General features: G+C 35.2%; 1 protein-coding gene across 2 annotated transcripts in view; it reads left to right on the forward strand.

Moving 5' to 3' along the window:
- Positions 1-16529, forward strand: part of DGKB (diacylglycerol kinase beta) — a 743388-nt gene that overhangs the window by 142007 nt on the left and 584852 nt on the right. For both annotated transcript variants that reach the window (XM_055124198.1, XM_055124199.1), the window contains exon 4: positions 15544-15620. In XM_055124198.1, coding sequence (XP_054980173.1) covers positions 15544-15620 — 77 coding nt within the window. The remainder of the gene's footprint in view (positions 1-15543; positions 15621-16529) is intronic.

Here is a 16529-nt window from a genome sequence, read left to right on the forward strand (position 1 = left end):
CTGTGCTATCACTTCTCATCCCGGCAATAGGATCATATATTCTTTATTCATTTCCTTTTGCTCTTTCCTTGATGATTTTTCACACCACAGCAGTCTCCCTAAATATCTACAATTTCTGCTTTATTTCTTCAACTATTTCTGAAAGAAGGAATTCTGTTTCTTTTTCACTTTATATATCCCCAACTAAACACCAGACTGTCTCATGAAGTCATCATCCTAAGTCATATTCTATCCTAAGAGAGACCTTTCACTGCGAAAATGATTGACTTTTGTTACCAATTCATAGACACCATTGTAAGACTTTTGCTTATTTTTCTTTTATGTAAAAATGTTCCCACTCTGCTGAATAATTACATCAGGGTACTGCTGTTTTTTCCCCCTCTTTTAAAATAAAGAAAATCATTACGAGGACAGGAGAGGTAACACAGTAGGTAAGACACTTAAGTGGCTAAACGAAGTTCAATCTTGGCATCCCAGATGGTCTCCAGAGCCCCCCTCGAATGACCTATGAATGCAGAGCCAGGAATAAGCCCTGAGCCCTGCTGGGTATGGCACATAAACCAAAAACAGAAAGAAACAAACACACACACACACACACACACACACAAAAAAAAACAACCTACACGAACAGACAACAATATGCTTGGGTATTCCTCAGCAGCTGAAGGCACTTGACTTGTAAGCATGAGACCATGAGTTTGATCCCTGACACTGTTCACATGTGCCTAGCATGGTCCTAAACATATTTATCATAATCCCCTCACCCCAACAGATTGTGTGTTCACTGACAAACAGCCAGCAGTGTATGAGCACTGCAAAAGTAGTTTGTGTCTTCTGATGAGCACCACAATTGAAAGTGTGCAAGCACTATTACAAGGAGACCAAGTCCCCATCAAGCATGTATATGGACATTACAGTGACCCCCTCCAATCCCACGCCCAAAGCACAAAGACAATGAGTATAAGAACCACAACTGAATGAGTGTGCTGAGCTGCACAGCTAAATTGTGGGAGCAATACAACCTGATATGTGAGAGCCCTAGCCCGACCCGGACACTACAGTGAAGTAGACAATCACATGTGTGTGAACCTTGCTCATCACAACAGTAATAGCAACAAAAAAGGAAGGAAGCGGGGGGGAATCACTGAGTCCTCTTCTTGCTGTGCAGCTGTTCAGTTGCTCAAATTCATTTTGTTCTGTTGTGTTCTTTGTTCCACTTTCTTGTTTCATTTTTGGGTGACACCAGACTCTCCTCAGACACTACTTCCGGAGCTTTGCTCAGGAATTATTCCTGGCAGTGTTGCCAGAGATTAAACAGTGGTTTGCTGTATGCAGGGCACCTTTGAACTCTGGACTGTCTAGACCCTATTGCTAAAACCCTTTTTGCTTTTACTTTGGGGGGTCGTGGCGCACCCGCCAATGCTTAGGTGTTACTCCTGGCTGTGCACTCAGGAATTAGTCAAAACGCTACTGGGGAACCATTTAGAGTGCTGTATTGGACGTGAGGTAACTGCCTGCAAGGCAAGTGCCCTACCTACTGTACATTTCTGCAAGTGGTTTTGAATGAGTTTTTTATATTTGCTGGTTTCTTTCCACCTATTTTATTTTTTCCTAACCCACTCTCCTATGATTTTCTCCTAACTCACTCTCATGTAATTTTCTTGTCACAAAATTAAAGCTGCTCTTAAAAGACACATGGATGATTTTTTTTTTCTGAACAGAATCCAGGGATCAATTTCTCTCTTTCAGCTTTTCTGATGATTCTGACACTGCATTCATGACATGTTGCTTCTTCTGCTCTGCATCCTGTTCCACTAGATACTTTTCACAGTCTCCTTGCAAGATCTTTTTCAGACACCAGAATATAATAGTACTCCAGCACCCTGTATAACTTCTCTATGTTCACTCTATTGAGTATTTAATTCCGTGGCTTTAGTGTCAATTGTAGACACAAAATAGTCAAATTTCATTCTCCAGCAAACACTCTAAATCAGCACTTGGTACTCCCAATCATTTGTTAAACACCGTTTACAACATGGATTTAGTCATCAATTATAATCCTTCAGTAGACTTAATTATATTTTCAATAAAAGTAATTAAAATATAAATATACACTTATTTTTCAACTTTAAATGTCATTTTTTTAATTTAATGCTAACTGTGCATATAACACAAATTCCAATCCTGTGTGGTAAGACAGGTTAATCCAATTTAAACAATAGCATATGAAATAAATTTAAAGCAGAGCACTTACGTACCTTCAAAGCTAATTGTATAGGACACAGTTTGGTTCAGATAATTATTAAGACATTTGACAAACTATCTCATTTAGTATTAAGATACTCAGAGGCAGAGGCTCTTGATTTTGTTGTATTTATAAAAATTAGTGATAGTCAACCAAAACTTAATATGATAAACTTGCCTTTATCAAGGAAGTAGCAGGCCTTATTCTTGTTATCAGTTGGTATCATTAGTGACTACAAAGCTGACAAGTTAAATGACAGGAAGACAGCTGAGTACAATAAAAAACACATCTCAGTTTCCTTACTTGCAATTTAAATATTCCTTCAAGATGCTATTTAATAAAAAGAAAAATATACTATTAAAGCTACAATAGTAAATACTCCAACACAAAACACTTTAAAAGTCAAAGCATTTAGAAATATAGCAGCACACAAATTGTTCATACAGCTGAAGTTTACATATTTTAGGGGCGTAATGAGAAACTGAGAAAGGAAAATGGTGGTTATGAAGAAAAAAATAATAAGAATACTAAATTAAAATCTGCTAAACGTTTTGTAAATTACTTGCAGTCTTTCATGACAGTGTCCAGTTGGCAGTGTTTTACTAGCCAAAATATCAGATGTATTGTGTATCCAAAGAAATACTCTGGAAAATTTTGTCTGAGTCATTAGACATATTGCATACATTAATCCTTTAAATGTAAGTGGAATGAAGAAGAAAATAAATACCAAACTTTTTTTTTTTTAGACCTGGTTGTTTAAGAAACGTAGCCAGCAAAGAATATCAGAAGGAGAAATGATATGTTCTTCATAGTCTTAAATCAAGTTATGCAGGAATTATTAAGTTATCTTTATAGATAAATAGAAAAGGCAACTGTTCTCCCAATGTTACCATGGTCATCTTTTTTACTTTTTCTTGCTTTAAATTAGCACTAATCACTTTTTAACTAAAGAGCTTAACAGGTACCTGTGGAGTGGGAGCTTGTGCAAAGAGAAGCATCACAACTTTTTTATTTATCTCTTCCTACTGTAGCTACAGCATTAAAATATTCTTGGGACTTTTTAAAATTCCATATATATAGGCTTAAGGTGCCTGTAAGCTGTTCTTGTAATTCTTACTGCTTTTAACAATAATTTCAAATTTCCTTTTCATTCTCTGTGTATTTTATTATGATTGTCAGAGTAGTTATGAACCTTCTTGGTAAGTTTTCTATCTTGTACAGGACTGTGGGTATTTAATTTCTGCTGCTGACTACAATTTAATTAGAACATCTTTTATAATCACATGGGAAATTGCATTAATACCGATATCAATTTAGGAGCTTTTGGATTCCCAAAACAATATTTGTGCTTCTGTAACTTGAGATGTGGGTAAATAGTTTTTTAATTTAAGAGTTTTAATATCTAATATGTTTTCCCCTGACAGAAATCCCTTTAGGACAACTAAATGTGCAGGAAAATGTAGTAGGAAAAAATTGGCTGGTTAACTCTTGGTATCTTTGGCATTCCTTTAAGAATCAGAGCAGTGATCTATTTAACTGCAGCTGCTTATAAAGGTGTGATGAGTTAAAAAAATATTCATAACTAGATCTGCCCTAGGCCAAATCATTATTTATTTGGTTCCCAGGCATAGCATATTAAAAATGCCCAATTGACCCAAAGATTTATCTAGCTTTGTAAATCATTGGAATAAACACCAAAAATTTCTTTGGGTTAGAAAAACTGGGTGTGCAGCCATGGTTCAGAGGGTAGTACCTAATCATTGCACAAAGCTGACCAGGGTTGATAGCTGGAACCTCATCAGGTCCACCACGCATACCCTGAGAAGTGATAACCAGAAATGATCCTGATCACAGATCCAGGGGTAAGCACTGAGCATGTCTGGGTGTAAATGATACATCAAGAACATTTGCTAGAATATAAAGTTTGATGTAAATGATTCAGTATTATTTAAAGATAATACTGATATTTCAATCTATATAAAAAGAAATAATACTATGAAAAAGGCTATGAAAATTTTAATCTGAAAAAATAAAACTGAATCTGCGCTTGTCATTAGAAATACTAAGTAATTTCTTCTGGATATGACTCGTTGATGATACATAAAGATGTCTATGATTTAAATTGTAGACCATTGTTTTCTTCCTATTTTCTTCCAATATCTCCAAAAATTCAACCTGAGGCCACAGATGTCTCAGGTGCTGCCCAGAGATGCAGGCAGGTACATGTTTGTCAATGTGCAGTTCGTTACAACATGACAGTCGACCAAAAGCTTATATTCGGTAGACTGGGAGCACCTGTAAAGGCGATTAGATGCTGCCCCCAAAGCCTCAGTCCCTCTTGGAGAACCAAGCAAGCTTCCCAGAGTATCCTGCCTACACAGCGGAGCCTGGCAAGCTACCTGTGGCATACTCCATATGCCAAAAACAGTATTAATGACAGTCCTCATTCCCCTGATCCTGAAAGAGCCCCTAATATGCCATCAGGCTACAGTAGCACGAGGCAGGGACAAATAGAGACGTTACTGTCGGCCGCTTGAGTAAATCGATGAACAATAGGATGACAGTGATACAATGATCACCAAAAAGTTGTGTTGCTAAATTACGTGGTGCAGTCAAATTTAACTTCTTTAGGCTTTATACTTTTTACTACCAATAAAATTGCACCAATTTATGATATCAGTAATAGTGCATGGAAATCCCTTCTCCCTTGCACACTAATACTTTTTGTCATTATTGCTTTTAGTAAATTTTTACGAGTGTGATGTTTTCCAGCTTGCAGTCATAATTTTCATTTACCTCATGATCAGTGATGAGCAAGCATATTTTATATCCTGCAAAACATCTTTTTGAATAAATGTCTTAAAAAATTGCCCGATTTTTTAAAACTTTTTTATTGAATCACTGTGAAATAGAACATTACAAAGCTGCTCATGATTGGATTTAAGTTATACAGTGTTCCAACATCCCCTCCACCAGTGTACATTTCCCCCCATCAGTGTCCCCAGGCTCTCTCCCATCACCCCCCACACCCCCTGCTTGCCTCTATGGCAGGTCCTTTTCTTCTCTCTCTCTCTCTCCCTCTCCTTGTTGGCATTATGATTTGCAATATTGATACTTAAAGGTTATCAAGAATATTCCTTACCTACGTTTAACCCTCAGATCTTGTCCAGTATGATCATTACTAGCTATTATTGTCATACTGGTCTCTTCTCTATCTTACCTACCCTCAGCTCCACACACACTTGTAGTTAGTTCTAACCATTGACCAGTCCTCCTAACCCCTGTTATTGCTGGCCAAGGATATTCTGCTTCTTATATCTATATCTATATATATACACATATATAGATATACATATATGTATATATATAGATATACATATATGTATATATATTTTATATACCACACATGAATGCAGTCATTCTGTATCTATTCCTTTCCTTCTGACTCATTTCACTCAGCATGATACTCTCCATGTCCATTCATTTATAGTCAAATTTCATGACTTCATTTTTCCTGATAGCTGAATAGTATTCCATTTTGTAGATGTGCCATAGTTTATCTGTTTGTCTGTTCTTGGGCGCTCAATCTGTTTCTAGATTCTGGCTATGGTGAATAGTGCTGCAATGAACATAGGAGTGCAGATGGTGTTTCTGTTGTGTGTTTTTGGGCTCCCCAGGGTATATTCCCAAAAGTAGTGCTGCTGGGTCAAATGGGAGCTCAATTTCTGGTTTTCTGAGAAATGTCCATATTGTTTTCCACAAATATTTTGCCCGATTTTTAATTTTTTTATTATTTTCTGCTTTGAGTTCATCATATATCACAAATAAATTCTTACTCACTAGACTATCTTTCCTGATTATATTTCATTTATCATATTATTTTTCAATTTAATGTTTTTAACTTGTTTATATTTACATTCTTTTTTGTTTTTTGGGGTCAAATCCCTTCAAAATACTTCTAGCATTAATGTCGCACAACATTTTATATTTGTTATTTTTCATGTTTCTTTTTTCTTTTAGCCATTGTCATCATTTCTTTTCTTCCTTTGTTTTTGTTTGTTTGTTTCTGACCGCACACCTAGCTTTTCTCAGGGGTTACAAAGAGCTCTGCATTTTACAATCACTCCTAATGGGACTTGATGGACCATAAGCAGTCCCACAGAATGAACCTGTGTAGGTTGTATGCAAGCCTTACATGCTGTTCTATATCTCTCCTACTTTATGATCTTGGGTCTAAGGCCTTGGTCTTTAATGGTTTATCTGTTTATTTTTTGTGCATGATATTAGAAAATAGGACTTTTTAGTGGTTGCTTTTCATTTTTTTTTTTTGCGAGGGAGGGAGGGGCACACCCAGCTAGCTCAGGGTTTACTCTTGGCTCTACATACAGGAATTATTCCTAGTGATGCTCAGGGAAACAAGGGATGCAGGGATCGAAACTACTTGGTCATGTACAAGGCAAGCACCCTTTCCACAGTATTATCTCCTGGGCCTGAAAGTAGGGTATTTTCTTTCTTTTGATTATGCCTGTTCAAGTTTCTCAGAACTGTTTATTGAGGACACTTTCCTTACTCAGTCATATAATTGTTTATCCTTTCCCATAAATTAAGTTTCAATAAATGTGTAGATTCTTCATTGGCCCATAACTCTTTTAATTAAAATACCATGCAGATTATCTATTGTCACATTGTAGTACAATTTGAAGACAAACAATGTAATATCTCCATTTTTCTTTCTCTGACTTGCACCTGTTATAATAGTTTGGAGTAATTTCTGATTCTATAAAAGCCTTTGCACATTTTTTATTATTTGTTCTATTTTTCTATTCCTTACATTTTTCTTGTCTTATTTGTTTGTGCCAGGGATAAAACCAAGAACTCATCTCAACTAATTGCTGAGCTACCTCCTAAATCCAAATTGTTTTATTTTCTTTAAAAACTGTAACTGAAGGAGGTATGGTGCTGCCAACAGATTAACCTGTACCTGTGGGGCAAGTGCATCAGCATATGCTGATGGTGCCTTCATGCTTCCTGCTACTCCAAAATTGTCACTGTGCCTTTGGCCAGACCCCAGCAACTTGGGCCCAAGTTTACCAAGAAATTAAATGGCTATAAGCTAGGTTTATGGGAGCCATACCAACAAACCACCTCCGGCTCAGTTACACAAGCTCATTTATTGGTCTTATTTCAGAGACTCAGATAAATCTCAAATGAGATCAAAAGCCGCAGATAAGCTCAGACCCTTGCATGGCTGAATAGACTGGGGTAAATCGGAGGTGGCAAGTTGGCCTGGTGGCCTGCCCAAGCAGAGTCCCCAGCAGCCATTTACTTCCACATTCCAAAACCCCCAGCCTGACTCCACCACCTCAGGAAGGACCTCACCAAGATATAATCTACATCTACTCAAAATTCTGGTCTGTGGGTTTTGTGACTGAAATCTCCAAGTTTTCTCAGAGTTGGGATGGGCTACATCCCCCTGCTTCACAGTACACATGGAAGCACTGGCAGTCACCCCCACAAACCAATTCTAGTGCCACTCTGTAAGCTCTACTACTGGCCTTGCTTCAGAGAACCCTAAATAAATCTCGAAAGAGATCAAAAGCTGCAGTTAAGCTTGGACCTGTGCATGGCCAAACAGACCAGGGCAAATTGGAAGGGGGCGAGTTGGCCTGTGCCTGCCCAAGCATAGCCCCCAGCAGCCACTAGCTTCCACAATGCAAAATTGCCACCATACCCCCAGCCTGACAGCAATCTCAGGATGGTCCTCACCAAGATATAATCTACTGAACGTTTTGTAATATGGATCTTAGCACACCAACAGTCATAGCCCAGAGACACAGCAGCAAGTCCCAGAAGACATCACAGTGCCAGAGATCTCTCCAGGCCCATACCGGGCCAATTTCACTGGAGTACGGCAGATGGAGCAGTTGCAGTCTCCCCATCTACTCCAGATGGAATCCTGGTGACTAAAAGCTTCCACAAGCTAGCCCCCCGCCTGCTTTGTATGCAGGTTCCAGGACTAAATCTCCTGGATGCATGGCAGCAGAGGAAATGAGCTGTCTCTCCCTGTGTCCCCGCCCGCATTGCAGACTGGCTGTTAAGCCCACGATTTGCCTCTGGGTGCCATCTTAGTGCACCAACAGCCCGGGCCCAGAGACTCCCAATTAAATTCCAAAATCAATTAGTGACATACAGAGATGTCTTCAGAATCCAACCACTTAACTATCTAGAAATTACATTTACAATCCAAGTGCACAATCTCTCATGATATTCAAAATGAGCAATGGAATGTAAATTATCTAGAGTCTGCCCCTGGCAGGTAGGCTTGAATGACAGTGGGAAAATTTGAGCAAATTATAAACCCCAAATTAGATAAAGAGTATTAGAGAAATTGTCTGCCATAGAAGCAGGGTGAGTAATGTGTGTGTGTGTTAGTGTGAGTGTGTGTGTGTGTGTGTGTGTGTGTGTGTTTGAGGGAGGGATACTAGGGACATTGATGGTGGAAAATGAAAGTGTGCACTGGTTGTGGAATGGGTTTTCCATCATTATTTGGCTGAATCTCAAACATTAAAACTTTATAACTCTATCTCACAGTGATACAAAAAAATAAAAAAGTAATGTAGAGTTCATGCACAATTCAATAAGCTTAATCAATTACTGAACAAATAGCAGTACTCCTACATTATTAAAAATAAATAAATAAAATATTGTCACTGAGTGTCTGGAGAGCTAGTACAGACATGGGGTATTGCCTTTCATGTAGCTGACCCACTTTCAGTCCTGGTACGATGAGTGATCCCTTAGTACAGAACCAAGAATAAACCATGAATACTGTCAAATGTGACCAAAAATGATGGTTTTTTAAATTGTGGTTGAATTAAATCTCTATATTGCTTCAGTTAGAGTAGGTACTCAAAAATATTAATTTTTCCTATACAGTGGGCATCTAATATCTTTCTATCTTTAAATTACTTATTCTTTTAACAATTTCTTCTTTATTTTTTGTTTTTCTTGGGTGGATGGAGAAAATACCTGGTTTTGATCAGGCTTTAAGCATGGCTCTGTGCTCAGTTCACTCCTGGCCGAGCAGACATTTTGCTGGGAGTTCAACCTGAGTAGTTTTGGTAAAAGGCAAGTGCCTTACCAGCTTTACAACGGCTCTGGTGCCTCTCTTATTAACTTTAAGTTGGAAATCTATTCTATACGATATAAATATAGCTCTACCTACTATTTTCAAGTTAACATTTACATTATAGGATTGTTTTCCAAGCTTTCATTTTGAGCCTGTGTTAATTTTTGGAAGCTAAAATGTGTTGTTTCCTTTAGGTAGAAAAATGTTGGATTAAAAAAATATCCATTCTGTCACTCTATGACAGTTAGTTGATGAATTAAAACCATTAAGATTAATGGCAGGCTGAGAGATAGTACAGGGGTTAAGACAATCATGGTTTGATTCCCAGCACAACATTTGTTCTCCTGTGCACTGCCAGGAATGACCCCTAGAACAGCCAGGAGTAAGCACTGAGCATGTTTGGTGTGACCCCAAAACATACAAACAAAAAACATCAAAATGCAAATAAAATTCTGAACAAAATATTAATAAGGCACACTTTAAAAAATTCATTCCTTTTAAATATTTCTGTTTCACTTTACATACAGAGAAGATATATGCTTGTTGTATTAATTTGAATCCAAAAACCTTAAAATAATTTAAAATTTCCATTTAATAAAAAAGCAGAAAATAAACTCCCTGAACTAATTAAGAAAAATCCTGTACTCCGAATTAGATGTTTTAGCTGTAATAAATAATTCAACTTGGTTTGTTTGGTTTTGGTCCAAATGTATTCATATTAGAGTTTGCTTCACTAATTTTAGCTATGGGGTTTTGATAAAAAATGAATTTTTAGCATGGTTTCTTCAGGTGGCAAGTGGAAGAATTTGAATAATGCCATGAATTAATTTTGAGTCTTTCAACAATATGCAACAATAAAAACTATGAAACAATCTATGAAATCAAACCTTAAGTAATAATATATTAGCAACAAATGCATACATAGGTGTGAATTTTAAGTATTGTTATGGAAAACTTCAGGGAAGGTAAATTGTTTAATATTGAGCTTGTAACAGATCTTGAACTATTTTGTGAACAAGGTAGCTGGTAAATTTTGTCAAGCTTTATATTCAAAACTCATTTAACATTAAAGGAATTCTGAGCAAAAGAATTAAACTAGCCCTAAGATTGTGAGATTCTTTGGCACTTGGGTGGTTGATTATTAAATTATAAATAAAGAAGACACAAAATAATTATTGGTAGATGTAGCCAATCATAATTTTACATACCACTGATGCTAAGAAGAGGAGTTTGTTTCAGTCTAGAGTTGAAAGAGAATAGTTGACTAATAATATTTAAAATTATGATTAGGGTAGAACAAACGTATAAGAATTTAATGAGTACCAGACATGTTGCTAGATATGGTATATCTATGCCAGTTTCTTTATTCCAGTTTTAAGGATTAGAAAACTGAGCCATGGAGAAGCTAAAAATATAGTCAGGGACATCCTGCCAAGAAATTCTGAAGTCAGCTCTCAAGTCCAAATCTCCTTGGCTTTAAATCTTTCCAATACTCTCTGAGGTTTTCGTGATTAATCTAAGTAGCTTGTGTTGGGACACTTGAGCCAATGCAATCAGAAAGGGAATTCATTTAACATATTTAAAGAGACATAAGACAACCTAAAATTTTAATGTAGCATTTCCCATCCTCTGGATTCTTCTATTTTATAACTGTTGTTAAATGTGTTTATTGATTTTTTTAACTCCAGAATTGTGTAACCAATTTTTTTTCTCAAAAATTGTGTTAATGTCCAGAATGTTTTGTTCATACATTGCCAAAATATAATTTGTTTCACTATGATGGCCTTGTATGTCACACGATACCACCAACCATGAGAGGATTTGCAGGGAGCGGGTCTTTACAGGACTTCTGAAGTGATTTGTGCTCAATTATAGAGGAAAATCTATTCTCTCTAATCCCATCCACACCAACTCTGTTTATCCCAGCATATAAATTTGCTTCCTGAGCAAAGCTGTTTCCACTTTCAGACACAAAATACCTGAATTGTTAGGCACCTCTGATGGTAATGGAAAAGACGAAGGGAAATGACCCATTCACTCTGTTATTCACATTAAATTGCTTCCTTGTAAAATGGATAAGCTAGTCACTGGCAGCAAGTGTTATCTATTGCCTTGTTAGCCTATCAAGCAACTATACCTCTGGAATTAGGCCTTGACTGGAGATTGCCCGAGTCACTGCCCTCCTTGCTTTCTAGGAGAACTGATATTTTGTGAAGTGAATATCCCTAGTTCTTTATTCCAGGGGCTAGACCAGCGCTTCGAAGCTGACAGCTTAGAACTTCAGTTGCCAATCATTCTGGACACTAGAACATTATCCCATTACAGATACGTATTAACTGTAAATTGATCTCCTAGCTCTCAGCTCCCTGCCCGCCTGGCTATCTGCCTGGATTTCCCAGAGTCCCAGAATCTGTCACTGTGCTCTCTTACTTGACACTCTAATATTAGTTGAAATATGATACAAACTATGTCTTTCATTCATCTTACATTATATTAAGAATCACATTTTATGTGAATGTCTTGTGCTACATGCATCAGACATGCATCCTTTCTACACTGTACTATTCAATACTGTTTGGTCAAACACCCAGTGCTTAAATAATAGAAAATATAGTAATTTCTATACAGATAGATAATAAAAATAAACGTAGGAAAGAAGCTTCATTCCAAAATAGGGAGATGTGTGTTTTCCTGTGCAGGCAAAGAACACTCACAAGTTGGAATTTCATAGTTTTATATGATATAGAAGTCAAAGCAGAGCTACAGACAGTGAATTTAATGGAATTCTCTTTAAATGTTATGGGGCCATGTTGGATATGTTACCCTTTGGTGTTTTATTGCAAAATCTCCTATATTGGCTGATTTTGACAAGGACTCAATCCTGAAATGATTAGACCTAGAAATTTTATTGAAACAGGAATAGAAATACAAAATAATGACTTAGTCTTCAAATGAAATTTCAAGTTGGTGATTGAATAGTTTGTAAACCTCAATTATCAGTATATGGGAAATAGAACTTAAGACTTAAAAAATAAGAAACTAGAGTTTGTGATTCATGTGGAAATAAAATAAAACTTCTTAAATTTTCCCAAAATAAAGTAATTATTGTGACTCGAGTTCATGCAAATTAAAGTCACATACACACATATATAAATTTTAATTTCCATTATTAATTTATTTTCATTATATCTCAGTATTATTCACATAATCTCAGTATTATTTTCTAGTAGTGAATGACTAAAAACTGACATAAATAATTAATGGTATATTACCTTTTCTTATAATATGCATCATCAAGATATGATGATGATGTGAAATAAAGTGTGAAATAAGAGCTCATCTTTATGGAATATCATTCAAGTTCTGTGATTTATATGTATAAGAAAAACTTGTTTCTATTTCACCTGCCATTTTATCAAATTCAAATTTGGGTAAAATAACCATAGTCTATTGGAATATTATTTTCTCTAATATGTGAATCTACATATGTGCATCTCCAATGGTATGTACAAAAGAATTGTGCATTTATCTCTATGCCAAGAGAAGACAGAGGTACTCTGCTCATTTATAATAACATCTTTTTATCCACCAGGAAGTATTTGGTCTCTGCAGTAGTATAAATTGTTCCATGAACAAGTAAAGGCAATTACTATAATTTATAATAATTTAGTAATATATTGGTTAATTAAATCCACGTATATATTGTACTTCTATTGTTTCAGTTTTATAATAATTATGAATGCTGTGTGAAAATGAACATGTACATTTCTCTCCCCAGGATAGCATACAATCTTTCTAAGGACCTGACATAACAAATTAACTCTTTAACAAAATGGGAATTGTTAAAATGTATCCAGAAAGAGAAAGTTACAGACTTCAGATGTTTTAGCTACGTACATACACACAAGCAGAGGTTCTTTAAAAAATGACAACACAATAGATCAAAGAGTTGACTAGATATATGTCCAAAAATAATAAACAAATTGTCAATAAACACATAACAGAGGCTAATTATCATTAGGCATTAGCCAGTGGTAACCAGATGTTAATTAAACCATTTCATATTCACTTGGTTAACTATAATTTAAAATTGGGAAATAACAAGTGTTGACAAAATGGCATATTAAAGTAATGTAGTACTAAAATATTAATATATACAAGATACTGAAGACACTTTGCAAAATGAAAATCAACAAAGACACATAGAACATGATTACATTTGTGTTGAATATGCAGAATCATATATATGTGTGTGTATAATAAATGTGTGTGTATATATATATACATATATATATATGGAGAGAGAGAGTATGAATAATCACAGTCAAGGATTAGAGGGGAGGGAAAATGGGTGATGATTATGGAGTTTTTTTTTTTTAGTTCCTTTTCTTGAGTTATGAATTATCCTGAATTTAGATAGTGGCTGTGGTTAAATATTAAATAGTAATGTGAATTTATGCAAAACACACACTGTATTGTATAGTTTGAAATGATTTCTCTTATAACTAGGATATAAAGTTGTAGCACTGTAGCACTGTCATCCTGTTGTTCATCAATTTGCTCAAGTGGGCACCAGTAACATCTCCATCTTGAGAATTGTTGTTACTGTTTTTGGCATATTGAATATGCCACGGGTAGCTTGCCAGGCTCTGCTATGTGGGCGGGATACTCTTGGTAGCTTGCCAGTCTCTCTGAGAGGGATGGAGGAATCGAACCTGGGTCGACCGCATGCAAGGCTAAAACTCTACCCGCTGTGCTAAAGTTAGGATATAAAGTTAGGGAGTAAAAATGGATAGAGGCAACAGTAGCTGAGAACTGCTCTTTGGCACTTATTTTAAGGTTGCCTGAGTGGATATGGTGGGGGACCCTGAGGCAGTGGGGTAGGTAAGTAGACACTTTGGCTGAAGATGGTTTGGTGTTGGAATGTTGTATACATGAAACTATCGTTACCAGCATTGTGAATCGCAGTGTCTAAAACAAATAATAAATGTTTCATTATGTGAATTGCATTAAAGTGGATTCACACTCACATACAAACACACAAACATAACTCTTACCAAATCCACAATATACAGAAATAAATCTGTATATTTTGATGCATAGTGCACTAAATGCATCTTATACTGAGTATTATAACGGTGTATCATTGGCTGATTTGTAAGTCACTGACTGAGTGGTATGAAAGCAGTGATAACATGCACATGTAGGAACCAATTTTCCAGCCATATGGAAAGGAAAATATCTTCAGCTTATTTCACATATTTTATTTCCAAATCTGTATTACCACTCTGACTTAAATTTGATAATTTAGGTAAGAAATATTTATTATTTTTAAAAGCTAAGTAATATATTGGAAGTCAGATAATTGGCTGAAATTTATATTTTGATAACTATGAACCATTCATTTTGTAGATGGAATTCAATCATTTATAGTAATATGTATAAATATTAACATAATAATGGCAATAATGATTTTTATGAAATTATTTCCCAGTATAACTAAATATTAATTTTCACCATTCTATTCAGAAAATTTTAAAAGTTTGAAATTGTAACTTAATTTTTATTGTTGTCATATTTACTGAATGGATAAAACTTTTAGACTTTTTTTCTGAATTAAATTAAACAAACCTAAGTGTTGGGCTTTATTTGAATTTGAATTTGTGGAAATTCTCTAAAAAATTCCTATATCTGCCCCAGTGGCCTAATGGATAAGGCATTGGCCTCCTAAAAAATTCCTGTATCTATAGTTTGCTTCTGCATAAATTTAATATTGTGGGTTAGTTGAGATAATTGTTTCTCTTATTAATCCTCCAGGACTAATGGAGTTATAATGAAAAAGTAATTTTGTAAATTATGAAATTCAACAACTAAATTTGAACTAAATTTTTATTTGCTTAGATATGGTTTTGAAATGAGAGTGTATTGTATATTAATTTATTTACTTAGTGACTTTATGAAGAAGATACTTCAATATAATACATTCCATTTCATATTTTGTGATTGTTTTTCCAATTAAATAAACTTTATTAATGATAAGGTTTAACATGATGTTTTAAAATCATTCGTTGGGTGATCATTTATATCTTAAAATGTTATTGTTTCTATAACAGCTTTATGTAACCACAATTGGCATATATAAAATAATGTATTTTTCTATTTTTTGTAGATTCTACAAAGAAATTAAAAGATGTTCTTGAAGAATTCCATGGTAATGGTGTGCTTGCAAAGTATAATCCAGAAGGGGTAAAGATTTTTGTTTTTTCATGCCATTTTCCAATATGTTGTGCAGGAATGCATTATTCATGGAACATTTCTTTAAATATTTCTACCAGAAACTGATAAATAAGTTTAATGGATCAACTCTTGCTTTGCATGTGAGAGTCCTGGTTTCAATTCCCAGCATTACATGGTCTCAAGAGAAACGTAAGGTGTCACCTCAAGTACAGACTGGGGAGTAGACCCTGAGTACTACCTGTAGTGGCTGAAACTCTCCCCTGCCCCTCTGAAAAAAATAAGAAAGAAAATATTTATGCTACATACCATAATAAAACAAAAAAAAGTTCATGATGAAATGCTATTAAGGAAGATACTTAATATTGTATTAGCTTTCTCAGCAAAAAACATTCTGCTAATTGAAAATAATTGCACTTACATATTATATACTTGAAAGAAGAAGAACAGATATCCCCAATGTATTACTATCTTTCTAGAAGTCAAAAAACTGGAATATTTTGGAAAGAGAAAGTGTACTGGATGCTCATATATCACCTTTGTATAAGTAAGGATGCTACTCCTTTTTGGTCAAGATTCCCTTGAGCAAAAGAGGATTCTGTAATCAATGTAAAGAACAACCTCTGAGACAAAATGAGAAAAATTTATTTCTACCTAGAAAATGATAGTTAGCATCATTAAAACTTAGTTACTGCCTGAAATCCCAGTTTGAGACTGATGACCTTTCCTCTTGTGTTCATTGATTAGGACACAGAATGAAATATAAAGCCTGAACAATATTTAAAAAAAGAATCAGAGAAATGTATTTTATCTAAATTGAATAGGATTGCTTACATAATGAGTTTGGCAAATTTGCATGTAATATTACTGCACTAATGTTTTGAAACCTAATTTCAAAATTATGCGTTTCTGTCAGTTTTG

This window comes from Sorex araneus, chromosome 1 (assembly GCF_027595985.1).
Source record: "Sorex araneus isolate mSorAra2 chromosome 1, mSorAra2.pri, whole genome shotgun sequence".
In the NCBI taxonomy this organism is placed as follows: domain Eukaryota; kingdom Metazoa; phylum Chordata; class Mammalia; order Eulipotyphla; family Soricidae; genus Sorex; species Sorex araneus.